We start from the raw sequence: 26,356 nt of genomic DNA on the forward strand, positions 1-26,356 counted from the left end.
AATGTAGTAGTCTATCCTAGTATGTAGTTTGTCCGTATTAGTCTATAGTAGTCTACTATAGTAGTTTATAGTAGAATGTAGTAGTCTATCCTAGTATGTAGTTAGTCCTTATTAGTCTATAGTAGTCTACAGTAGTCTTTCGTGGTCTATAGTAGAATGTAGTAGTCTATCCTAGTATATAGTTAGTCCTTATTAGTCTATAGTAGTCTACAGTAGTCTACAGTAGTCTATAGTAGTCTACAGTAGTCTACAGTAGTCTATAGTAGTCTACAGTAGTCTATAGTAGTCTACATTAGAATGTAGTAGTCTATCCTAGTATATAGTTAGTCCTTATTAGTCTACAGTAGTCTACAGTAGTCTACAGTAGTCTATAGTAGTTTATAGTAGAATGTTGTAGTCTATCCTAGTATATAGTTAGTCCTTATTAGTCTACAGTAGTCTATAGTAGTCTACAGTAGTCTATAGTAGTCTACAGTAGTCTATAGTAGTCTACATTAGAATGTAGTAGTCTATCCTAGTATATAGTTAGTCCTTATTAGTCTACAGTAGTATATAGTAGAATGTAGTAGTCTACAGTAGTCTATAGTAGTTTATAGTAGAATGTAGTAGTCTATCCTAGTATGTAGTTAGTCCTTATTAGTCTACAGTAGTCTACAGTAGTCTACAGTAGTCTACAGTAGTATATAGTAGAATGTAGTAGTCTATCCTAGTATGAAGTTAGTCCTTATTAGTCTACAGTAGTCTATAGTAGTCTATAGTAGTCTATAGTAGTTTATAGTGGAATGTAGTAGTCTATCCTAGTATGTAGTTAGTCCTTATTAGTCTATAGTAGTCTATAGTAGTCTATAGTAGTCTACAGTAGTATATAGTAGAATGTAGTAGTCTATCCTAGTATGAAGTTAGTCCTTATTAGTCTACAGTAGTCTATAGTAGTCTATAGTAGTCTACAGTAGTCTATAGTAGTTTATAGTAGAATGTAGTAGTCTATCCTAGTATGTAGTTAGTCCTTATTAGTCTACAGTAGTCTACAGTAGTCTACAGTAGTCTATAGTATTTTATAGTAGAATGTAGTAGTCTATCCTAGTATGTAGTTAGTCCGTATTAGTCTATAGTAGTCTACTATAGTAGTTTATAGTGGAATGTAGTAGTCTATCCTAGTATGTAGTTAGTCCTTATTAGTCTACAGTAGTCTACAGTAGTCTACAGTAGTCTATAGTAGTTTATAGTAGAATGTAGTAGTCTATCCTAGTATGAAGTTAGTCCTTATAAGTCTACAGTAGTATATAGTAGTCTATAGTAGTCTATAGTAGTCTATAGTAGTCTATAGTAGTTTATAGTAGAATGTAGTAGTCTATCCTAGTATGAAGTTAGTCCTTATTAGTCTATAGTAGTCTATAGTAGTCTACAGTAGTCTACAGTAGTTTATAGTAGAATGTAGTAGTCTATCCTAGTATGTAGTTAGTCCTTATTAGTCTACAGTAGTCTATAGTAGTCTACAGTAGGCTATAGTAGTCTATAGTAGTTTATAGTAGAATGTAGTAGTCTATCCTAGTATGAAGTTAGTCCTTATTAGTCTACAGTAGTATATAGTAGTCTATAGTAGTCTATAGTAGTCTATAGTAGTCTATAGTAGTTTATAGTAGAATGTAGTAGTCTATCCTAGTATGAAGTTAGTCCTTATTAGTTTACAGTAGTATATAGTAGAATGTAGTAGTCTATCCTAGTATGAAGTTAGTCCTTATTAGTCTACAGTAGTATATAGTAGTCTACAGTAGTATATAGTAGTCTATAGTAGTCTATAGTAGAATGTAGTAGTCTATCCTAGTATGTAGTTAGTCCTTATTAGTCTACAGTAGTCTACAGTAGTCTACAGTAGTTTATAGTAGAATGTAGTAGTCTATCCTAGTATGTAGTTAGTCCTTATTAGTCTACAGTAGTCTATAGTAGTCTACAGTAGTCTATAGTAGTCTACAGTAGTCTACAGTAGTATACAGTAGTCTATAGTAGTCTACAGTAGTCTATAGTAGTCTACAGTAGTCTACAGTAGTCTACAGTAGTTTATAGTAGAATGTTGTAGTCTATCCTAGTATGTAGTTAGTCCTTATTAGTCTATAGTAGTCTATAGTAGTCTACAGTAGTATATAGTAGTCTACAGTAGTATATAGTAGTTTATAGTAGAATGTAGTAGTCTATCCTAGTATGTAGTTAGTCCTTATTAGTCTACAGTAGTATATAGTAGTCTACAGTAGTCTATAGTAGTCTATAGTAGTCTACAGTAGTCTATAGTAGTTTATAGTAGAATGTAGTAGTCTATCCTAGTATGTAGTTAGTCCTTATTAGTCTACAGTAGTCTATAGTAGTCTACAGTAGTCTATAGTAGTCTATAGTAGTCTACAGTAGTCTATAGTAGTCTACAGTAGTCTATAGTAGTCTACAGTAGTCTATAGTAGTTTATAGTAGAATGTTGTAGTCTATCCTAGTATGTAGTTAGTCCTTATTAGTCTACAGTAGTCTACAGTAGTATATAGTAGTCTACAGTAGTATATAGTAGTTTACAGTAGAATGTAGTAGTCTATCCTAGTATGTAGTTAGTCCTTATTAGTCTATAGTAGTCTGTAGTTAGTCTATAGTAGTCTATAGTAGTCTACAGTAGAATGTAGTAGTCTATCCTAGTATGTAGTTTGTCCGTATTAGTCTATAGTAGTCTACTATAGTAGTTTATAGTAGAATGTAGTAGTCTATCCTAGTATGTAGTTAGTCCTTATTAGTCTATAGTAGTCTACAGTAGTCTTTCGTGGTCTATAGTAGAATGTAGTAGTCTATCCTAGTATATAGTTAGTCCTTATTAGTCTATAGTAGTCTACAGTAGTCTACAGTAGTCTATAGTAGTCTACAGTAGTCTACAGTAGTCTATAGTAGTCTACAGTAGTCTATAGTAGTCTACATTAGAATGTAGTAGTCTATCCTAGTATGTAGTTAGTCCTTATTAGTCTACAGTAGTCTACAGTAGTCTACAGTAGTTTATAGTAGAATGTAGTAGTCTATCCTAGTATGTAGTTAGTCCTTATTAGTCTACAGTAGTCTATAGTAGTCTACAGTAGTCTATAGTAGTCTACAGTAGTCTACAGTAGTATATAGTAGTCTATAGTAGTCTACAGTAGTCTATAGTAGTCTACAGTAGTCTATAGTAGTCTACAGTAGTCTACAGTAGTCTACAGTAGTTTATAGTAGAATGTTGTAGTCTATCCTAGTATGTAGTTAGTCCTTATTAGTCTATAGTAGTCTATAGTAGTCTACAGTAGTATATAGTAGTCTACAGTAGTATATAGTAGTTTATAGTAGAATGTAGTAGTCTATCCTAGTATGTAGTTAGTCCTTATTAGTCTACAGTAGTATATAGTAGTCTACAGTAGTCTATAGTAGTCTATAGTAGTCTACAGTAGTCTATAGTAGTTTATAGTAGAATGTAGTAGTCTATCCTAGTATGTAGTTAGTCCTTATTAGTCTACAGTAGTCTATAGTAGTCTACAGTAGTCTATAGTAGTCTATAGTAGTCTACAGTAGTCTATAGTAGTCTACAGTAGTCTATAGTAGTCTACAGTAGTCTATAGTAGTTTATAGTAGAATGTTGTAGTCTATCCTAGTATGTAGTTAGTCCTTATTAGTCTACAGTAGTCTACAGTAGTATATAGTAGTCTACAGTAGTATATAGTAGTTTACAGTAGAATGTAGTAGTCTATCCTAGTATGTAGTTAGTCCTTATTAGTCTATAGTAGTCTGTAGTTAGTCTATAGTAGTCTATAGTAGTCTACAGTAGAATGTAGTAGTCTATCCTAGTATGTAGTTTGTCCGTATTAGTCTATAGTAGTCTACTATAGTAGTTTATAGTAGAATGTAGTAGTCTATCCTAGTATGTAGTTAGTCCTTATTAGTCTATAGTAGTCTACAGTAGTCTTTCGTGGTCTATAGTAGAATGTAGTAGTCTATCCTAGTATATAGTTAGTCCTTATTAGTCTATAGTAGTCTACAGTAGTCTACAGTAGTCTATAGTAGTCTACAGTAGTCTACAGTAGTCTATAGTAGTCTACAGTAGTCTATAGTAGTCTACATTAGAATGTAGTAGTCTATCCTAGTATATAGTTAGTCCTTATTAGTCTACAGTAGTCTACAGTAGTCTACAGTAGTCTATAGTAGTTTATAGTAGAATGTTGTAGTCTATCCTAGTATATAGTTAGTCCTTATTAGTCTACAGTAGTCTATAGTAGTCTACAGTAGTCTATAGTAGTCTACAGTAGTCTATAGTAGTCTACATTAGAATGTAGTAGTCTATCCTAGTATATAGTTAGTCCTTATTAGTCTACAGTAGTATATAGTAGAATGTAGTAGTCTACAGTAGTCTATAGTAGTTTATAGTAGAATGTAGTAGTCTATCCTAGTATGTAGTTAGTCCTTATTAGTCTACAGTAGTCTACAGTAGTCTACAGTAGTCTACAGTAGTATATAGTAGAATGTAGTAGTCTATCCTAGTATGAAGTTAGTCCTTATTAGTCTACAGTAGTCTATAGTAGTCTATAGTAGTCTATAGTAGTTTATAGTGGAATGTAGTAGTCTATCCTAGTATGTAGTTAGTCCTTATTAGTCTATAGTAGTCTATAGTAGTCTATAGTAGTCTACAGTAGTATATAGTAGAATGTAGTAGTCTATCCTAGTATGAAGTTAGTCCTTATTAGTCTACAGTAGTCTATAGTAGTCTATAGTAGTCTACAGTAGTCTATAGTAGTTTATAGTAGAATGTAGTAGTCTATCCTAGTATGTAGTTAGTCCTTATTAGTCTACAGTAGTCTACAGTAGTCTACAGTAGTCTATAGTATTTTATAGTAGAATGTAGTAGTCTATCCTAGTATGTAGTTAGTCCGTATTAGTCTATAGTAGTCTACTATAGTAGTTTATAGTGGAATGTAGTAGTCTATCCTAGTATGTAGTTAGTCCTTATTAGTCTACAGTAGTCTACAGTAGTCTACAGTAGTCTATAGTAGTTTATAGTAGAATGTAGTAGTCTATCCTAGTATGAAGTTAGTCCTTATAAGTCTACAGTAGTATATAGTAGTCTATAGTAGTCTATAGTAGTCTATAGTAGTCTATAGTAGTTTATAGTAGAATGTAGTAGTCTATCCTAGTATGAAGTTAGTCCTTATTAGTCTATAGTAGTCTATAGTAGTCTACAGTAGTCTACAGTAGTTTATAGTAGAATGTAGTAGTCTATCCTAGTATGTAGTTAGTCCTTATTAGTCTACAGTAGTCTATAGTAGTCTACAGTAGGCTATAGTAGTCTATAGTAGTTTATAGTAGAATGTAGTAGTCTATCCTAGTATGAAGTTAGTCCTTATTAGTCTACAGTAGTATATAGTAGTCTATAGTAGTCTATAGTAGTCTATAGTAGTCTATAGTAGTTTATAGTAGAATGTAGTAGTCTATCCTAGTATGAAGTTAGTCCTTATTAGTTTACAGTAGTATATAGTAGAATGTAGTAGTCTATCCTAGTATGAAGTTAGTCCTTATTAGTCTACAGTAGTATATAGTAGTCTACAGTAGTATATAGTAGTCTATAGTAGTCTATAGTAGAATGTAGTAGTCTATCCTAGTATGTAGTTAGTCCTTATTAGTCTACAGTAGTCTACAGTAGTCTACAGTAGTTTATAGTAGAATGTAGTAGTCTATCCTAGTATGTAGTTAGTCCTTATTAGTCTACAGTAGTCTATAGTAGTCTACAGTAGTCTATAGTAGTCTACAGTAGTCTACAGTAGTATACAGTAGTCTATAGTAGTCTACAGTAGTCTATAGTAGTCTACAGTAGTCTACAGTAGTCTACAGTAGTTTATAGTAGAATGTTGTAGTCTATCCTAGTATGTAGTTAGTCCTTATTAGTCTATAGTAGTCTATAGTAGTCTACAGTAGTATATAGTAGTCTACAGTAGTATATAGTAGTTTATAGTAGAATGTAGTAGTCTATCCTAGTATGTAGTTAGTCCTTATTAGTCTACAGTAGTATATAGTAGTCTACAGTAGTCTATAGTAGTCTATAGTAGTCTACAGTAGTCTATAGTAGTTTATAGTAGAATGTAGTAGTCTATCCTAGTATGTAGTTAGTCCTTATTAGTCTACAGTAGTCTATAGTAGTCTACAGTAGTCTATAGTAGTCTATAGTAGTCTACAGTAGTCTATAGTAGTCTACAGTAGTCTATAGTAGTCTACAGTAGTCTATAGTAGTTTATAGTAGAATGTTGTAGTCTATCCTAGTATGTAGTTAGTCCTTATTAGTCTACAGTAGTCTACAGTAGTATATAGTAGTCTACAGTAGTATATAGTAGTTTACAGTAGAATGTAGTAGTCTATCCTAGTATGTAGTTAGTCCTTATTAGTCTATAGTAGTCTGTAGTTAGTCTATAGTAGTCTATAGTAGTCTACAGTAGAATGTAGTAGTCTATCCTAGTATGTAGTTTGTCCGTATTAGTCTATAGTAGTCTACTATAGTAGTTTATAGTAGAATGTAGTAGTCTATCCTAGTATGTAGTTAGTCCTTATTAGTCTATAGTAGTCTACAGTAGTCTTTCGTGGTCTATAGTAGAATGTAGTAGTCTATCCTAGTATATAGTTAGTCCTTATTAGTCTATAGTAGTCTACAGTAGTCTACAGTAGTCTATAGTAGTCTACAGTAGTCTACAGTAGTCTATAGTAGTCTACAGTAGTCTATAGTAGTCTACATTAGAATGTAGTAGTCTATCCTACTATATAGTTAGTCCTTATTAGTCTACAGTAGTCTACAGTAGTCTACAGTAGTCTATAGTAGTTTATAGTAGAATGTTGTAGTCTATCCTAGTATATAGTTAGTCCTTATTAGTCTACAGTAGTCTATAGTAGTCTACAGTAGTCTATAGTAGTCTACAGTAGTCTATAGTAGTCTACATTAGAATGTAGTAGTCTATCCTAGTATATAGTTAGTCCTTATTAGTCTACAGTAGTATATATTAGAATGTAGTAGTCTACAGTAGTCTATAGTAGTTTATAGTAGAATGTAGTAGTCTATCCTAGTATGTAGTTAGTCCTTATTAGTCTACATTAGTCTACAGTAGTCTACAGTAGTCTACAGTAGTATATAGTAGAATGTAGTAGTCTATCCTAGTATGAAGTTAGTCCTTATTAGTCTACAGTAGTCTATAGTAGTCTATAGTAGTCTATAGTAGTTTATAGTAGAATGTAGTAGTCTATCCTAGTATGTAGTTAGTCCTTATTAGTCTATAGTAGTCTATAGTAGTCTATAGTAGTCTATAGTAGTTTATAGTAGAATGTAGTAGTCTATCCTAGTATGAAGTTGGTCCTTATTAGTCTATAGTAGTCTATAGTAGTCTACAGTAGTCTACAGTAGTTTATAGTAGAATGTAGTAGTCTATCCTAGTATGTAGTTAGTCCTTATTAGTCTACAGTAGTCTATAGTAGTCTACAGTAGGCTATAGTAGTCTATAGTAGTTTATAGTAGAATGTAGTAGTCTATCCTAGTATGAAGTTAGTCCTTATTAGTCTACAGTAGTATATAGTAGTCTATAGTAGTCTATAGTAGTCTATAGTAGTCTATAGTAGTTTATAGTAGAATGTAGTAGTCTATCCTAGTATGAAGTTAGTCCTTATTAGTCTACAGTAGTATATAGTAGAATGTAGTAGTCTATCCTAGTATGAAGTTAGTCCTTATTAGTCTACAGTAGTATATAGTAGTCTACAGTAGTATATAGTAGTCTATAGTAGTCTATAGTAGAATGTAGTAGTCTATCCTAGTATGTAGTTAGTCCTTATTAGTCTACAGTAGTCTACAGTAGTCTACAGTAGTTTATAGTAGAATGTAGTAGTCTATCCTAGTATGTAGTTAGTCCTTATTAGTCTACAGTAGTCTATAGTAGTCTACAGTAGTCTATAGTAGTCTACAGTAGTCTACAGTAGTATATAGTAGTCTATAGTAGTCTACAGTAGTCTATAGTAGTCTACAGTAGTCTACAGTAGTCTACAGTAGTTTATAGTAGAATGTTGTAGTCTATCCTAGTATGTAGTTAGTCCTTATTAGTCTATAGTAGTCTATAGTAGTCTACAGTAGTATATAGTAGTCTACAGTAGTATATAGTAGTTTATAGTAGAATGTAGTAGTCTATCCTAGTATGTAGTTAGTCCTTATTAGTCTACAGTAGTATATAGTAGTCTACAGTAGTCTATAGTAGTTTATAGTAGTCTACAGTAGTCTATAGTAGTTTATAGTAGAATGTAGTAGTCTATCCTAGTATGTAGTTAGTCCTTATTAGTCTACAGTAGTCTATAGTAGTCTACAGTAGTCTATAGTAGTCTATAGTAGTCTACAGTAGTCTATAGTAGTCTACAGTAGTCTATAGTAGTCTACAGTAGTCTATAGTAGTTTATAGTAGAATGTTGTAGTCTATCCTAGTATGTAGTTAGTCCTTATTAGTCTACAGTAGTCTACAGTAGTATATAGTAGTCTACAGTAGTATATAGTAGTTTACAGTAGAATGTAGTAGTCTATCCTAGTATGTAGTTAGTCCTTATTAGTCTATAGTAGTCTGTAGTTAGTCTATAGTAGTCTATAGTAGTCTACAGTAGAATGTAGTAGTCTATCCTAGTATGTAGTTTGTCCGTATTAGTCTATAGTAGTCTACTATAGTAGTTTATAGTAGAATGTAGTAGTCTATCCTAGTATGTAGTTAGTCCTTATTAGTCTATAGTAGTCTACAGTAGTCTTTCGTGGTCTATAGTAGAATGTAGTAGTCTATCCTAGTATATAGTTAGTCCTTATTAGTCTATAGTAGTCTACAGTAGTCTACAGTAGTCTATAGTAGTCTACAGTAGTCTACAGTAGTCTATAGTAGTCTACAGTAGTCTATAGTAGTCTACATTAGAATGTAGTAGTCTATCCTACTATATAGTTAGTCCTTATTAGTCTACAGTAGTCTACAGTAGTCTACAGTAGTCTATAGTAGTTTATAGTAGAATGTTGTAGTCTATCCTAGTATATAGTTAGTCCTTATTAGTCTACAGTAGTCTATAGTAGTCTACAGTAGTCTATAGTAGTCTACAGTAGTCTATAGTAGTCTACATTAGAATGTAGTAGTCTATCCTAGTATATAGTTAGTCCTTATTAGTCTACAGTAGTATATAGTAGAATGTAGTAGTCTACAGTAGTCTATAGTAGTTTATAGTAGAATGTAGTAGTCTATCCTAGTATGTAGTTAGTCCTTATTAGTCTACATTAGTCTACAGTAGTCTACAGTAGTCTACAGTAGTATATAGTAGAATGTAGTAGTCTATCCTAGTATGAAGTTAGTCCTTATTAGTCTACAGTAGTCTATAGTAGTCTATAGTAGTCTATAGTAGTTTATAGTAGAATGTAGTAGTCTATCCTAGTATGTAGTTAGTCCTTATTAGTCTATAGTAGTCTATAGTAGTCTATAGTAGTCTACAGTAGTATATAGTAGAATGTAGTAGTCTATCCTAGTATGAAGTTAGTCCTTATTAGTCTACAGTAGTCTATAGTAGTCTACAGTAGTCTACAGTAGTCTATAGTAGTTTATAGTAGAATGTAGTAGTCTATCCTAGTATGTAGTTAGTCCTTATTAGTCTACAGTAGTCTACAGTAGTCTACAGTAGTCTATAGTAGTTTATAGTAGAATGTAGTAGTCTATCCTAGTATGTAGTTAGTCCGTATTAGTCTATAGTAGTCTACTATAGTAGTTTATAGTGGAATGTAGTAGTCTATCCTAGTATGTAGTTAGTCCTTATTAGTCTACAGTAGTCTACAGTAGTCTACAGTAGTCTATAGTAGTTTATAGTAGAATGTAGTAGTCTATCCTAGTATTTAGTTAGTCCGTATTAGTCTATAGTAGTCTACTATAGTAGTTTATAGTGGAATGTAGTAGTCTATCCTAGTATGTAGTTAGTCCTTATTAGTCTACAGTAGTATATAGTAGTCTACAGTAGTCTACAGTAGTCTATAGTAGTCTACAGTAGTCTATAGTAGTCTACAGTAGTCTATAGTAGTTTATAGTAGAATGTAGTAGTCTATCCTAGTATGTAGTTAGTCCTTATTAGTCTACAGTAGTCTATAGTAGTCTACAGTAGTCTATAGTAGTCTATAGTAGTCTACAGTAGTATATTGTAGTCTACAGTAGTCTATAGTAGTTTATAGTAGAATGTTGTAGTCTATCCTAGTATATAGTTAGTCCTTATTAGTCTACAGTAGTCTATAGTAGTCTACAGTAGTCTATAGTAGTCTACAGTAGTATATAGTAGTCTATAGTAGTTTACAGTAGAATGTAGTAGTCTATCCTAGTATGTAGTTAGTCCTTATTAGTCTATAGTAGTCTGTAGTTAGTCTATAGTAGTCTATAGTAGTCTACAGTAGAATGTAGTAGTCTATCCTAGTATGTAGTTAGTCCGTATTAGTCTATAGTAGTCTACTATAGTAGTTTATAGTAGAATGTAGTAGTCTATCCTAGTATGTAGTTAGTCCTTATTAGTCTATAGTAGTCTACAGTAGTCTACAGTAGTCTATAGTAGAATGTAGTAGTCTATCCTAGTATGTAGTTAGTCCTTATTAGTCTATAGTAGTCTACAGTAGTCTACAGTAGTCTACAGTAGAATGTAGTAGTCTATCCTAGTATGTAGTTAGTCCGTATTAGTCTATAGTAGTCTACTATAGTAGTTTATAGTAGAATGTAGTAGTCTATCCTAGTATGTAGTTAGTCCTTATTAGTCTATAGTAGTCTATAGTAGTTTACAGTAGTCTATAGTAGTTTATAGTAGAATGTTGTAGTCTATCCTAGTATGTAGTTAGTCCTTATTAGTCTACAGTAGTATATAGTAGTCTATAGTAGTCTACAGTAGTCTATAGTAGTTTATAGTAGAATGTTGTAGTCTATCCTAGTATATAGTTAGTCCTTATTAGTCTACAGTAGTCTATAGTAGTCTACAGTAGTCTATAGTAGTCTACAGTAGTCTATAGTAGTCTACATTAGAATGTAGTAGTCTATCCTAGTATATAGTTAGTCCTTATTAGTCTACAGTAGTATATAGTAGAATGTAGTAGTCTATCCTAGTATGAAGTTAGTCCTTATTAGTCTACAGTAGTCTATAGTAGTCTATAGTAGTCTACAGTAGTCTATAGTAGTTTATAGTAGTTTACAGTAGTCTATAGTAGTTTATAGTAGAATGTAGTAGTCTATCCTAGTATGTAGTTAGTCCTTATTAGTCTACAGTAGTCTATAGTAGTCTATAGTAGTCTACAGTAGTCTATAGTAGTTTATAGTAGAATGTAGTAGTCTATCCTAGTATGTAGTTAGTCCTTATTAGTCTACAGTAGTATATAGTAGTCTATAGTAGTCTACAGTAGTCTATAGTAGTTTATAGTAGAATGTAGTAGTCTATCCTAGTATGTAGTTAGTCCTTATTAGTCTACAGTAGTATATAGTATTCTACAGTAGTATATAGTAGTCTATAGTAGTCTATAGTAGTCTACAGTAGTATATAGTTGTTTATAGTAGAATGTAGTAGTCTATCCTAGTATGTAGTTAGTCCTTATTAGTCTACAGTAGTCTATAGTAGTCTATAGTAGTCTTACCCTCTGGACTGTACTGGTCTGTAGTGGTCTGTGATAGTTTTACTCTCAGGTCAGTAGTGGTCTGTGATAGTCTTACCCTCAGGTCTGTAGTGGTCTGTGATATTCTTACCCTCAGGTCTGCAGTTGTTTGTAGTGGTCTGTGATATTCTTACCCTCAGGTCTGTAGTGGTCTGTGATATTCTTACCCTCAGGTCTGTAGTGGTCTGTGATATTCTTACCCTCAGGTCTGTGGTGGTCTGTAGTGGTCTGTGATATTCTTACCCTCAGGTCTGTAGTGGTCTGTAGTGGTCTGTGATATTCTTACCCTCAGGTCTGTAGTGATCTGTAGTGGTCTGTGATATTCTTACCCTCAGGTCTGTAGTGGTCTGTGATATTCTTACCCTCAGGTCTGTGGTGGTCTGTAGTGGTCTGTTATATTCTTACCCTCAGGTCTGTAGTAGTCTGTGAAATTCTTACCCTCAGGTCTGTGGTGGTCTGTGATATTCTTACCCTCGGGTCTGTAGTGGTCTGTGATATTCTTACCCTCAGGTCTGTAGTAGTCTGTACTGGTCTGTGATAGTCTTACCCTCAGGTCTGTACTGGTCTGTGATAGTCTTACCCTCAGGTCTGTTGTGGTCTGTGATATTCTTACCCTCAGGTCTGTAGTGGTCTGTAGTGTGTGATAGTCTTACCCTCAGGTCTGTACTGAGCGATGATAGTCGTACCCTCAGGTCTGTACTGAGCGATGATAGTAACAGTCTGTAGTGTGTGATAGTCTTACCCTCAGGTCTGTAGTGGTCTGTGATAGTCTTACCCTCAGGTCTGTAGTGGTCTGTGATAGTCTTACCCTCAGGTCTGTAGTGGTCTGTACTGGTCTGTGATAGTCTTACCCTCAGGTCTGTAGTGGTCTGTGATATTCTTACCCTCAGGTCTGTAGTGGTCTGTACTGGTCTGTGATAGTCTTACCCTCAGGTCTGTAGTGGTCTGTGATAGTCTTACCCTCAGGTCTGCAGTGGTCTGTACTGGTCTGTGATAGTCTTACACTCAGGTCTGTAGTGGTCTGTGATAGTCTTACCCTCAGGTCTGTAGTGTGTGATAGTCTTACCCTCAGGTCTGTACTGAGCGATGATAGTCTTACCCTCAGGTCTGTACTGAGCGATGATAGTCTTACCCTCAGGTCTGTACTGAGCGATGATAGTCTTACCCTCAGGTCTGTACTGAGCGATGATAGTCTACCCTCAGGTCTGTACTGAGCGATGATAGTCTTACCCTCAGGTCTGTACTGAGCGATGATAGTCTTACCCTCAGGTCTGTACTGAGCGATGATAGTCTTCCCCTCAGGTCTGTACTGAGCGATGATAGTCTTACCCTCAGGTCTGTACTGAGCGATGATAGTCTTACTCTCAGGTCTGTACTGAGCGATGATAGTCTTACCCTCAGGTCTGTACTGAGCGATGATAGTCTTACCCTCAGGTCTGTACTGAGCGATGATAGTCTTACCCTCAGGTCTGTACTGAGCGATGATAGTCTTACCCTCAGGTCTGTACTGAGCGATGATAGTCTTACCCTCAGGTCTGTACTGAGCGATGATAGTCTTACCCTCAGGTCTGTACTGAGCGATGATAGTCTTACCCTCAGGTCTGTACTGAGCGATGATAGTCTTACCCTCAGGTCTGTACTGAGCGATGATAGTCTTACCCTCAGGTCTGTACTGAGCGATGATAGTAACAGTCTGTCCAGCATTCTTCAGAGCTGCTGCAGCCTGTTCATGAGTCGCATGTCTGAGATCCACACCGTTCACCTGCAGAGGAGTTATAACCATTACATTACATTAATGTGACATAACACTACACAATACTGCATAGCATTACATAACACTACATGGCAATATGTAACACTACATGGCACTATGTATCACTACATAACATCATATAACACTATGTACCACTACATAACACTACATAACACTATGTAACACTACATAACACTACATAGCATTGCATAACACTACAGAGACTACATAACATTACATAACACTACATAACACTATGTAACACTATGTAACACTACATAACACTACATAGCACAACATAACATTACAGAGACGACATAACATTACATAGGATTTCATAACACTATGTAACACTACATAACACTATGTACCACTACATAGCATTACATAACATAACACAACATACCATTACATGACTTCATAACACTATGTAACATTACATAACACTATGTAACACTATGCAACACAGCATAGCACTATGTACCACCACACACCATTACATAATGCTACATACCACTATGCAACACTACATAACACTACATAACATTACATAAGACTACATAACACTATGTGACACTACATAATATTACATAACACTAAACAAGACTATGTAACACTACATACCACTATGTAACACTACACAGCATTGCATAAGACTACATAAGACTACATAATATTATATAACACTATGTAACACTACATAACATTACATAACACTCCGTAACACTATGTAACACTACGTGACACTGCATAACATTACATAACACTATGTAACACTACACTACACAATATTACATAACACTATGTAACATTACATAACACTATGTAACACAACAAAACATCACATAACACTACGTAACACTATGTAACACCACATAACATTACATAACACTATGTAACACTACATAACACTATGTAACATGACGTAACATGACATAACACTATGTAACACTACATAACACTATGTAACATGACATAACATGACATAACATTACATAACACTAGAAAACACTATTTAACACTACATACCACTATGTAACACTACATAACACTCTGTAACATGACATAACACTACATAACATTACATAACACTATGTAACACTACATAACACTATGTAACATGACATAACATGACATAACATTACATAACACTAGACAACACTATTTAACACTACATACCACTATGTAACACCACATAGCATTGTATAAGACTACAAAAGACTACATAATATTACATAACACTATGTAACACTACATGACACTACATAACATTACATAACACTATGTACCACTACATAACACTATGTACCACTACATAACACTATGTAACACTACATAACACTATGTAGCATGACATAACATGACATAATACTACATAACACTATGTAACACTACATAACACTATGTAACATGACATGACATAACACCACTCACGCTGATGATTTGGTCTCCCTTGCGTAGTTCTCCTGAGAGATCGGCTGGTCCTCCAGCCAGGATGAAGGAGATAAAGATTCCCTCTCCGTCTTCTCCTCCAACGATGTTAAACCCCAGACCAGTCGACCCTCGGTGGACACAAACACGCCTGGCCTCTCTACTGGGAGGACACAGTATCACCTTAACACTCAGCCTGGTCTCTCTACTGGGAGGACACCGTATCACCTTAACACTCAGCCTGGTCTCTCTACTGGGAGGACACCGTATCACCTTAACACTCAGCCTGGTCTCTCTACTGGGAGGACACCGTATCACCTTAACACTCAGCCTGGTGTCTCTACTACATATCTACTGTAACACTCAGCCTGGTCTCTCTACTGGGAGGACACAGTATCACCTTAACACTCAGCCTGGTCTCTCTACTGGGAGGACACCGTATCACCTTAACACTCAGCCTGGTCTCTCTACAGGGAGGACACAGTATCACCTTAACACTCAGCCTGGTCTCTCTACTGGGAGGACACAGTATCACCTTAACACTCAGCCTGGTCTCTCTACTGGGAGGACACAGTATCACCTTAACACTCAGCCTGGTGTCTCTACTACATATCTACTGTAACACTCAGCCTGGTCTCTCTACTGGGAGGACACAGTATCACCTTAACACTCAGCCTGGTCTCTCTACTGGGAGGACACAGTATCACCTTAACACTCAGCCTGGTCTCTCTACTGGGAGGACACAGTATCACCTTAACACTCAGCCTGGTCTCTCTACTGGGAGGACACCGTATCACCTTAACACTCAGCCTGGTCTCTCTACTGGGAGGACACCGTATCACCTTAACACTCAGCCTGGTCTCTCTACTGGGAGGACACAGTATCACCTTAACACTCAGCCTGGTCTCTCTACTGGGAGGACACCGTATCACCTTAACACTCAGCCTGGTCTCTCTACTGGGAGGACACAGTATCACCTTAACACTCAGCCTGGTCTCTCTACTGGGAGGACACCGTATCACCTTAACACTCAGCCTGGTCTCTCTACTGGGAGGACACAGTATCACCTTAACACTCAGCCTGGTCTCTCTACTGGGAGGACACAGTATCACCTTAACACTCAGCCTGGTGTCTCTACTACATATCTACTGTAACACTCAGCCTGGTCTCTCTACTGGGAGGACACAGTATCACCTTAACACTCAGCCTGGTCTCTCTACTGGGAGGACACAGTATCACCTTAACACTCAGCCTGGTGTCTCTACTACATATCTACTGTAACACTCAGCCTGGTGTCTCTACTACATATCTACTGTAACACTCAGCCTGGTGTCTCTACTACATATCTACTGTAACACTCAGCCTGGTCTCTCTACTACATATCTACTGTAACACTCAGCCTGGTGTCTCTACTACATATCTACTGTATCACTCAGCCTGGTGTCTCTACTACATATCTACTGTAACACTCAGCCTGGTGTCTCTACTACATATCTACTGTATCACTCAGCCTGGTGTCTCTACTACATATCTACTGTAACACTCAGCCTGGTCTCTCTACTACATATCTACTGTAACACTATGTCTCCATTCAGATAGAACCTGACATTAAACAAACGTTTCTCCATACATCCCAACCCGAGGTAATGATCTGATGTCTGATTTGATATGAGTTACATTTACATCTTTGTGTGTGTCTGTGTGTCCTGACCTGGGGTTGTCGTCTTCTCCCATCATGCCGTGCGGTATGGGTGAGTAGCGTCGTGGAGACGGCGGCGGCAGAGAGGATTGTGGGTAATCTAGGTAGTTAGGGCCCATGTCTGGCTCCATGTACGCTGGAGAGACAGGGAGAGATGAATATGTAGAGCTAGGCCCCGGTACATTACAACACTGCTCAGCTTCAAGGTCGTTGGTGGCCACATCACCAACAAACTATCATGGTTGTCAAAGTTGTCAAAGACCCCAGCCACCCTAGTCACTGACTGGACTCTCTGCTACTGCACGGGAAGCGGTACCGGAGCGCCAAGTCTAGGTCCAAAAGGCTCCTTAACAGCTTCAACCCCCAAGCCATAAGACTCCTGAACACCTCATCAAATGGCTACCCAGACTATTTACATTGACACCCCCCCGTTTATTTTACGCCACTGCTACTCGCTGTTTATTATCTATACATAGTCAGTTTACAATTGACATATTACCTCAACTAACCTGTACCCCCGTACATGGACTCTGTACCGTAACACCCTGTATATAGCCTCTACATTGACTCTGTACCGGTACCTCCTGTATATAGCCTCCACATTGACTCTGTACCGTAATACCCTGTATATAGCCTCCACATTGACTCTGTACCGGTACCCCCTGTATATAGCCTCCACATTGACTCTGTACCGTAATACCCTGTATATAGCCTCCACATTGACTCTGTACCGGTACCCCCTGTATATAGCCTCCACATTGACTCTGTACTGGTACCCCCTGTATATAGCCTCCACATTGACTCTGTACCGGTACCCCCTGTATATAGCCTCCACATTGACTCTGTACCGGTACCCCATGTATATAGCCTCCACATTGACTCTGTACCGGTACCCCCTGTATATAGCCTCCACATTGACTCTGTACCGGTACCCCCTGTATATAGCCTCCACATTGACTCTGTACCGGTACCCCCTGTATATAGCCTCCACATTGACTCTGTACCGGTACACCCTGTATATAGTCTCCACATTGACTCTGTACCGGTACCCCCTGTATATAGCCTCCACATTGACTCTGTACCGGTACCTCCTGTATATAGCCTCCACATTGACTCTGTACCGTAATACCCTGTATATAGCCTCCACATTGACTCTGTACCGGTACCCCCTGTATATAGCCTCCACATTGACTCTGTACCGTAACACCCTGTATATAGCCTCCACATTGACTCTGTACCGTTACCCCCAGTATATAGCCTCCACATTGACTCTGTACCGTAATACCCTGTATATAGCCTCCACATTGACTCTGTACCGTAATACCCTGTATATAACCTCCACATTGATTCTGTACCGTAATACCCTGTATATAGCCTCCACACTGACTCTGTAACGGTACCTCCTGTATATAGTCTCCACATTGACTCTGTACCGGTACCCCCTGTATATAGCCTCCACATTGACTCTGTACCGGTACCCCCTGTATATAGTCTCCACATTGACTCTGTACCGTAATACCCTGTATATAGCCTCCACATTGATTCTGTACCGTAATACCCTGTATATAGCCTCCACACTGACTCTGTAACGGTACCTCCTGTATATAGTCTCCACATTGACTCTGTACCGGTACCCCCTGTATATAGTCTCCACATTGACTCTGTACCGGTACCCCCTGTATATAGCCTCCACATTGACTCTGTACCGTAATACCCTGTATATAGCCTCCACATTGACTCTGTACCGGTACCCCCTGTATCAAGCATCATTATTTTGTTATTTTATTGTCTTACTGTTTTTATTTTAGTTCATTTAGTATATATTTTCTTAAGAAAAATAAGAGTTAAAACTGCAGTCTTAGTTAATGTCAGGAAGCATTTCACGGCTACACCTGTTGTATTCTGCACATGTGAGTGGGTCTAGGAGTCCTAGATAGTGAAAGTAGACTTGGTAGAATGGTTCTGTAACAGTATGTACAGGTGAGATCTGGTTGGCTGTACTGGTCAGGTGTGTAGAGGTGTGTAGAGGTGTGTAGAGGTGTGTAGAGGTGTGTAGAGGTGTGTACGTACAGGTGAGGTCAGGGGGACTGTACTGGTCAGGTGTGTAGAGGTGTGTAGAGGTGTGTACGTACAGGTGAGGTCAGGGGGACTGTACTGGTCAGGTGTTAGAGGTGTGTAGAGGTGTGTAGAGAGGTGTGTAGAGGTGTGTACGTACAGGTGAGGTCAGGGGGACTGTACTGGTCAGGTGTGTAGAGGTGTGTAGAGGTGTGTAGAGGTGTGTACGTACAGGTGAGGTCAGGGGGACTGTACTGGTCAGGTGTTAGAGGTGTGTAGAGGTGTGTAGAGGTGTGTAGAGATGTGTATGTACAGGTGAGGTCAGGGGGACTGTACTGGTCAGGTGTGTAGAGGTGTGTAGAGGTGTGTAGAGGTGTGTACGTACAGGTGAGGTCAGGGGGACTGTACTGGTCAGGTGTGTAGAGGTGTGTAGAGGTGTGTAGAGGTGTGTAGAGGTGTGTAGAGGTGTGTACGTACAGGTGAGGTCAGGGGGACTGTACTGGTCAGGTGTGTAGAGGTGTGTAGAGGTGTGTAGAGGTGTGTAGAGGTGTGTAGAGGTGTGTACGTACAGGTGAGGTCAGGGGGACTGTACTGGTCAGGTGTTAGAGGTGTGTAGAGGTGTGTAGAGGTGTGTAGAGGTGTGTACGTACAGGTGAGATCATGGGGACTGTACTGGTCAGGTGTTAGAGGTGTGTAGAGGTGTGTAGAGGTGTGTAGAGGTGTGTACGTACAGGTGAGGTCAGGGGGACTGTACTGGTCAGGTGTGTAGAGGTGTGTAGAGGTGTGTAGAGGTGTGTAGAGGTGTGTAGAGGTGTGTAGAGGTGTGTACGTACAGGTGAGGTCAGGGGGACTGTACTGGTCAGGTGTTAGAGGTGTGTAGAAGTGTGTAGAGGTGTGTAGAGGTGTGTACGTACAGGTGAGGTCAGGGGGACTGTACTGGTCAGGTGTTAGAGGTGTGTAGAGGTGTGTAGAGGTGTGTACGTACAGGTGAGGTCAGGGGGACTGTACTGGTCAGGTGTTAGAGGTGTGTAGAGGCGTGTAGAGGTGTGTAGAGGTGTGTACGTACAGGTGAGGTCAGGGGGACTGTACTGGTCAGGTGTGTAGAGGTGTGTAGAGGTGTGTAGAGGTGTGTAGAGGTGTGTATGTACAGGTGAGGTCAGGGGGACTGTACTGGTCAGGTGTTAGAGGTGTGTAGAGGTGTGTAGAGGTGTGTAGAGTTGTTACGTACAGGTGAGGTCAGGGGGACTGTACTGGTCAGGTGTTAGAGGTGTGTAGAGGTGTGTAGAGGTGTGTACGTACAGGTGAGGTCAGAGGGACTGTACTGGTCAGGTGTTAGAGGTGTGTAGAGGCGTGTAGAGGTGTGTAGAGGTGTGTACGTACAGGTGAGGTCAGGGGGACTGTACTGGTCAGGTGTTAGAGGTGTGTAGAGGTGTGTAGAGGTGTGTACGTACAGGTGAGGTCAGGGGGACTGTACTGGTCAGGTGTGTAGAGGTGTGTAGAGGTGTGTAGAGGTGTGTATGTACAGGTGAGGTCAGGGGGACTGTACTGGTCAGGTGTGTAGAGGTGTGTAGAGGTGTGTAGATGTGTGTACGTACAGGTGAGGTCAGGGAGACTGTACTGGCCAGGTGTTAGAGGTGTGTAGAGGTGTGTAGAGGTGTGTACGTACAGGTGAGGTCAGGGGGACTGTACTGGTCAGGTGTTAGAGGTGTGTAGAGGTGTGTAGAGGTGTGTAGAGGTGTGTACGTACAGGTGAGGTCAGGGGGACTGTACTGGTCAGGTGTTAGAGGTGTGTAGAGGTGTGTAGAGGTGTGTAGAGGTGTGTACGTACAGGTGAGGTCAGGGGGACTGTACTGGTCAGGTGTGTAGAGGTGTGTAGAGGTGTGTAGAGGTGTGTAGAGGTGTGTAGAGGTGTGTATGTACAGGTGAGGTCAGGGGGACTGTACTGGTCAGGTGTTAGAGGTGTGTAGAGGTGTGTAGAGGTGTGTAGAGTTGTTACGTACAGGTGAGGTCAGGGGGACTGTACTGGTCAGGTGTTAGAGGTGTGTAGAGGTGTGTAGAGGTGTGTACGTACAGGTGAGGTCAGGGGGACTGTACTGGTCAGGTGTTAGAGGTGTGTAGAGGCGTGTAGAGGTGTGTAGAGGTGTGTACGTACAGGTGAGGTCAGGGGGACTGTACTGGTCAGGTGTTAGAGGTGTGTAGAGGTGTGTAGAGGTGTGTACGTACAGGTGAGGTCAGGGGGACTGTACTGGTCAGGTGTGTAGAGGTGTGTAGAGGTGTGTAGAGGTGTGTATGTACAGGTGAGGTCAGGGGGACTGTACTGGTCAGGTGTGTAGAGGTGTGTAGAGGTGTGTAGAGGTGTGTACGTACAGGTGAGGTCAGGGGGACTGTACTGGTCAGGTGTTAGAGGTGTGTAGAGGTGTGTAGAGGTGTGTACGTACAGGTGAGGTCAGGGGGACTGTACTGGTCAGGTGTTAGAGTTGTGTAGAGGTGTGTAGAGGTGTGTACGTACAGGTGAGGTCAGGGGGACTGTACTGGTCAGGTGTGTAGAGGTGTGTAGAGGTGTGTAGAGGTGTGTACGTACAGGTGAGGTCAGGGGGACTGTACTGGTCAGGTGTTAGAGGTGTGTAGAGGTGTGTAGAGTTGTGTAGAGGTGTGTAGAGGTGTGTACGTACAGGTGAGGTCAGGGGGAATGTACTGGTCAGGTGTTAGAGGTGTGTAGAGGTGTGTAGAGGTGTGTAGAGGTGTGTACGTACAGGTGAGGTCAGGGGGACTGTACTGGTCAGGTGTGTAGAGGTGTGTAGAGGTGTGTAGAGGTGTGTACGTACAGGTGAGGTCAGGGGGACTGTACTGGTCAGGTGTTAGAGGTGTGTAGAGGTGTGTAGAGGTGCGTACGTACAGGTGAGGTCAGGGGGACTGTACTGGTCAGGTGTGTAGAGATGTGTAGAGGCGTGTTGAGGTGTGTAGAGGTTTGTACGTACAGGTGAGGTCAGGGGGACTGTACTGGTCAGGTGTGTAGAGGTGTGTAGAGGTGTGTAGAGGTGTGTAGAGGCGTGTAGAGGTGTGTAGAGGTGTGTAGAGGTGTGTACGTACAGGTGAGGTCAGGGGGACTGTACTGGTCAGGTGTGTAGAGGTGTGTAGAGGTGTGTATGTACAGGTGAGGTCAGGGGGACTGTACTGGTCAGGAGTTAGAGGTGTGTAGAGGCGTGTAGAGGTGTGTAGAGGTGTGTACGTACAGGTGAGGTCAGGGGGACTGTACTGGTCAGGTGTTAGAGGTGTGTAGAGGTGTGTAGAGGTGTGTACGTACAGGTGAGGTCAGGGGGACTGTACTGGTCAGGTGTGTAGAGGTGTGTAGAGGTGTGTAGAGGTGTGTATGTACAGCTGAGGTCAGGGGGACTGTACTGGTCAGGTGTTAGAGGTGTGTAGAGGTGTGTAGAGGTGTGTAGAGGTGTGTACGTACAGGTGAGGTCAGGGGGACTGTACTGGTCAGGTGTTAGAGGTGTGTAGAGGTGTGTAGAGGTGTGTACGTACAGGTGAGGTCAGGGGGACTGTACTGGTCAGGTGTTAGAGGTGTGTAGAGGCGTGTAGAGGTGTGTAGAGGTGTGTACGTACAGGTGAGGTCAGGGGGACTGTACTGGTCAGGTGTTAGAGGTGTGTAGAGGTGTGTAGAGGTGTGTACGTACAGGTGAGGTCAGGGGGACTGTACTGGTCAGGTGTGTAGAGGTGTGTAGAGGTGTGTAGAGGTGTGTATGTACAGGTGAGGTCAGGGGGACTGTACTGGTCAGGTGTGTAGAGGTGTGTAGAGGTGTGTAGAGGTGTGTACGTACAGGTGAGGTCAGGGGGACTGTACTGGTCAGGTGTTAGAGGTGTGTAGAGGTGTGTAGAGGTGTGTACGTACAGGTGAGGTCAGGGGGACTGTACTGGTCAGGTGTGTAGAGGTGTGTAGAGGTGTGTAGAGGTGTGTATGTACAGGTGAGGTCAGGGGGACTGTACTGGTCAGGTGTGTAGAGGTGTGTAGAGGTGTGTAGAGGTGTGTACGTACAGGTGAGGTCAGGGGGACTGTACTGGTCAGGTGTTAGAGGTGTGTAGAGGTGTGTAGAGGTGTGTACGTACAGGTGAGGTCAGGGGGACTGTACTGGTCAGGTGTTAGAGTTGTGTAGAGGTGTGTAGAGGTGTGTACGTACAGGTGAGGTCAGGGGGACTGTACTGGTCAGGTGTGTAGAGGTGTGTAGAGGTGTGTAGAGGTGTGTACGTACAGGTGAGGTCAGGGGGACTGTACTGGTCAGGTGTTAGAGGTGTGTAGAGGTGTGTAGAGTTGTGTAGAGGTGTGTAGAGGTGTGTACGTACAGGTGAGGTCAGGGGGAATGTACTGGTCAGGTGTTAGAGGTGTGTAGAGGTGTGTAGAGGTGTGTAGAGGTGTGTACGTACAGGTGAGGTCAGGGGGACTGTACTGGTCAGGTGTGTAGAGGTGTGTAGAGGTGTGTAGAGGTGTGTACGTACAGGTGAGGTCAGGGGGACTGTACTGGTCAGGTGTTAGAGGTGTGTAGAGGTGTGTAGAGGTGCGTACGTACAGGTGAGGTCAGGGGGACTGTACTGGTCAGGTGTGTAGAGATGTGTAGAGGCGTGTTGAGGTGTGTAGAGGTTTGTACGTACAGGTGAGGTCAGGGGGACTGTACTGGTCAGGTGTGTAGAGGTGTGTAGAGGTGTGTAGAGGTGTGTAGAGGCGTGTAGAGGTGTGTAGAGGTGTGTAGAGGTGTGTACGTACAGGTGAGGTCAGGGGGACTGTACTGGTCAGGTGTGTAGAGGTGTGTAGAGGTGTGTATGTACAGGTGAGGTCAGGGGGACTGTACTGGTCAGGAGTTAGAGGTGTGTAGAGGCGTGTAGAGGTGTGTAGAGGTGTGTACGTACAGGTGAGGTCAGGGGGACTGTACTGGTCAGGTGTTAGAGGTGTGTAGAGGTGTGTAGAGGTGTGTACGTACAGGTGAGGTCAGGGGGACTGTACTGGTCAGGTGTGTAGAGGTGTGTAGAGGTGTGTAGAGGTGTGTATGTACAGCTGAGGTCAGGGGGACTGTACTGGTCAGGTGTTAGAGGTGTGTAGAGGTGTGTAGAGGTGTGTAGAGGTGTGTACGTACAGGTGAGGTCAGGGGGACTGTACTGGTCAGGTGTTAGAGGTGTGTAGAGGTGTGTAGAGGTGTGTACGTACAGGTGAGGTCAGGGGGACTGTACTGGTCAGGTGTTAGAGGTGTGTAGAGGCGTGTAGAGGTGTGTAGAGGTGTGTACGTACAGGTGAGGTCAGGGGGACTGTACTGGTCAGGTGTTAGAGGTGTGTAGAGGTGTGTAGAGGTGTGTACGTACAGGTGAGGTCAGGGGGACTGTACTGGTCAGGTGTGTAGAGGTGTGTAGAGGTGTGTAGAGGTGTGTATGTACAGGTGAGGTCAGGGGGACTGTACTGGTCAGGTGTGTAGAGGTGTGTAGAGGTGTGTAGAGGTGTGTACGTACAGGTGAGGTCAGGGGGACTGTACTGGTCAGGTGTTAGAGGTGTGTAGAGGTGTGTAGAGGTGTGTACGTACAGGTGAGGTCAGGGGGACTGTACTGGTCAGGTGTTAGAGTTGTGTAGAGGTGTGTAGAGGTGTGTACGTACAGGTGAGGTCAGGGGGACTGTACTGGTCAGGTGTGTAGAGGTGTGTAGAGGTGTGTAGAGGTGTGTACGTACAGGTGAGGTCAGGGGGACTGTACTGGTCAGGTGTTAGAGGTGTGTAGAGGTGTGTAGAGTTGTGTAGAGGTGTGTAGAGGTGTGTACGTACAGGTGAGGTCAGGGGGAATGTACTGGTCAGGTGTTAGAGGTGTGTAGAGGTGTGTAGAGGTGTGTAGAGGTGTGTACGTACAGGTGAGGTCAGGGGGACTGTACTGGTCAGGTGTGTAGAGGTGTGTAGAGGTGTGTAGAGGTGTGTACGTACAGGTGAGGTCAGGGGGACTGTACTGGTCAGGTGTTAGAGGTGTGTAGAGGTGTGTAGAGGTGCGTACGTACAGGTGAGGTCAGGGGGACTGTACTGGTCAGGTGTGTAGAGATGTGTAGAGGCGTGTAGAGGTGTGTAGAGGTGTGTACGTACAGGTGAGGTCAGGGGGACTGTACTGGTCAGGTGTGTAGAGGTGTGTAGAGGTGTGTAGAGGTGTGTACGTACAGGTGAGGTCAGGGGGACTGTACTGGTCAGGTGTTAGAGGTGTGTAGAGGTGTGTAGAGGTGCGTACGTACAGGTGAGGTCAGGGGGACTGTACTGGTCAGGTGTGTAGAGATGTGTAGAGGCGTGTTGAGGTGTGTAGAGGTTTGTACTTACAGGTGAGGTCAGGGGGACTGTACTGGTCAGGTGTGTAGAGGTGTGTAGAGGTGTGTAGAGGTGTGTAGAGGCGTGTAGAGGTGTGTAGAGGTGTGTAGAGGTGTGTACGTACAGGTGAGGTCAGGGGGACTGTACTGGTCAGGTGTGTAGAGGTGTGTAGAGGTGTGTATGTACAGGTGAGGTCAGGGGGACTGTACTGGTCAGGAGTTAGAGGTGTGTAGAGGCGTGTAGAGGTGTGTATAGGTGTGTACGTACAGGTGAGGTCAGGGGGACTGTACTGGTCAGGTGTTAGAGGTGTGTAGAGGTGTGTAGAGGTGTGTACGTACAGGTGAGGTCAGGGGGACTGTACTGGTCAGGTGTGTAGAGGTGTGTAGAGGTGTGTAGAGGTGTGTATGTACAGCTGAGGTCAGGGGGACTGTACTGGTCAGGTGTTAGAGGTGTGTAGAGGTGTGTAGAGGTGTGTAGAGGTGTGTACGTACAGGTGAGGTCAGGGGGACTGTACTGGTCAGGTGTTAGAGGTGTGTAGAGGTGTGTAGAGGTGTGTACGTACAGGTGAGGTCAGGGGGACTGTACTGGTCAGGTGTTAGAGGTGTGTAGAGGCGTGTAGAGGTGTGTAGAGGTGTGTACGTACAGGTGAGGTCAGGGGGACTGTACTGGTCAGGTGTTAGAGGTGTGTAGAGGTGTGTAGAGGTGTGTACGTACAGGTGAGGTCAGGGGGACTGTACTGGTCAGGTGTGTAGAGGTGTGTAGAGGTGTGTAGAGGTGTGTATGTACAGGTGAGGTCAGGGGGACTGTACTGGTAAGGTGTGTAGAGGTGTGTAGAGGTGTGTAGAGGTGTGTACGTACAGGTGAGGTCAGGGGGACTGTACTGGTCAGGTGTTAGAGGTGTGTAGAGGTGTGTAGAGGTGTGTACGTACAGGTGAGGTCAGGGGGACTGTACTGGTCAGGTGTTACAGTTGTGTAGAGGTGTGTAGAGGTGTGTACGTACAGGTGAGGTCAGGGGGACTGTACTGGTCAGGTGTGTAGAGGTGTGTAGAGGTGTGTAGAGGTGTGTACGTACAGGTGAGGTCAGGGGGACTGTACTGGTCAGGTGTTAGAGGTGTGTAGAGGTGTGTAGAGTTGTGTAGAGGTGTGTAGAGGTGTGTACGTACAGGTGAGGTCAGGGGGAATGTACTGGTCAGGTGTTAGAGGTGTGTAGAGGTGTGTAGAGGTGTGTAGAGGTGTGTACGTACAGGTGAGGTCAGGGGGACTGTACTGGTCAGGTGTGTAGAGGTGTGTAGAGGTGTGTAGAGGTGTGTACGTACAGGTGAGGTCAGGGGGACTGTACTGGTCAGGTGTTAGAGGTGTGTAGAGGTGTGTAGAGGTGCGTACGTACAGGTGAGGTCAGGGGGACTGTACTG

General features: G+C 41.5%; 1 protein-coding gene across 10 annotated transcripts in view; it reads right to left on the bottom strand.

Annotated features, from left to right (window-relative positions):
* Positions 1 to 26,356, bottom strand: part of LOC129835630 (disks large homolog 4-like) — a 190,881-nt gene that overhangs the window by 21,757 nt on the left and 142,768 nt on the right. For 7 of the 10 annotated variants that reach the window (XM_055901342.1, XM_055901346.1, XM_055901343.1 and 4 more), the window contains 3 exons: positions 16,582 to 16,705; positions 14,874 to 15,033; positions 13,346 to 13,448 (listed from right to left, as the gene is read on the bottom strand). In XM_055901342.1, coding sequence (XP_055757317.1) covers positions 13,346 to 13,448; positions 14,874 to 15,033; positions 16,582 to 16,705 — 387 coding nt within the window. Of the gene's footprint in view, positions 1 to 13,345; positions 13,449 to 14,873; positions 15,034 to 16,581; positions 16,706 to 21,520; positions 22,124 to 26,356 lie in introns of those variants that run through there. The other 3 variants (XM_055901341.1, XM_055901345.1, XM_055901348.1) reach the window with 2 other exon arrangements.

The sequence above is a fragment of the Salvelinus fontinalis genome, chromosome 36 (assembly GCF_029448725.1).
Source record: "Salvelinus fontinalis isolate EN_2023a chromosome 36, ASM2944872v1, whole genome shotgun sequence".
Classification (NCBI taxonomy): domain Eukaryota; kingdom Metazoa; phylum Chordata; class Actinopteri; order Salmoniformes; family Salmonidae; genus Salvelinus; species Salvelinus fontinalis.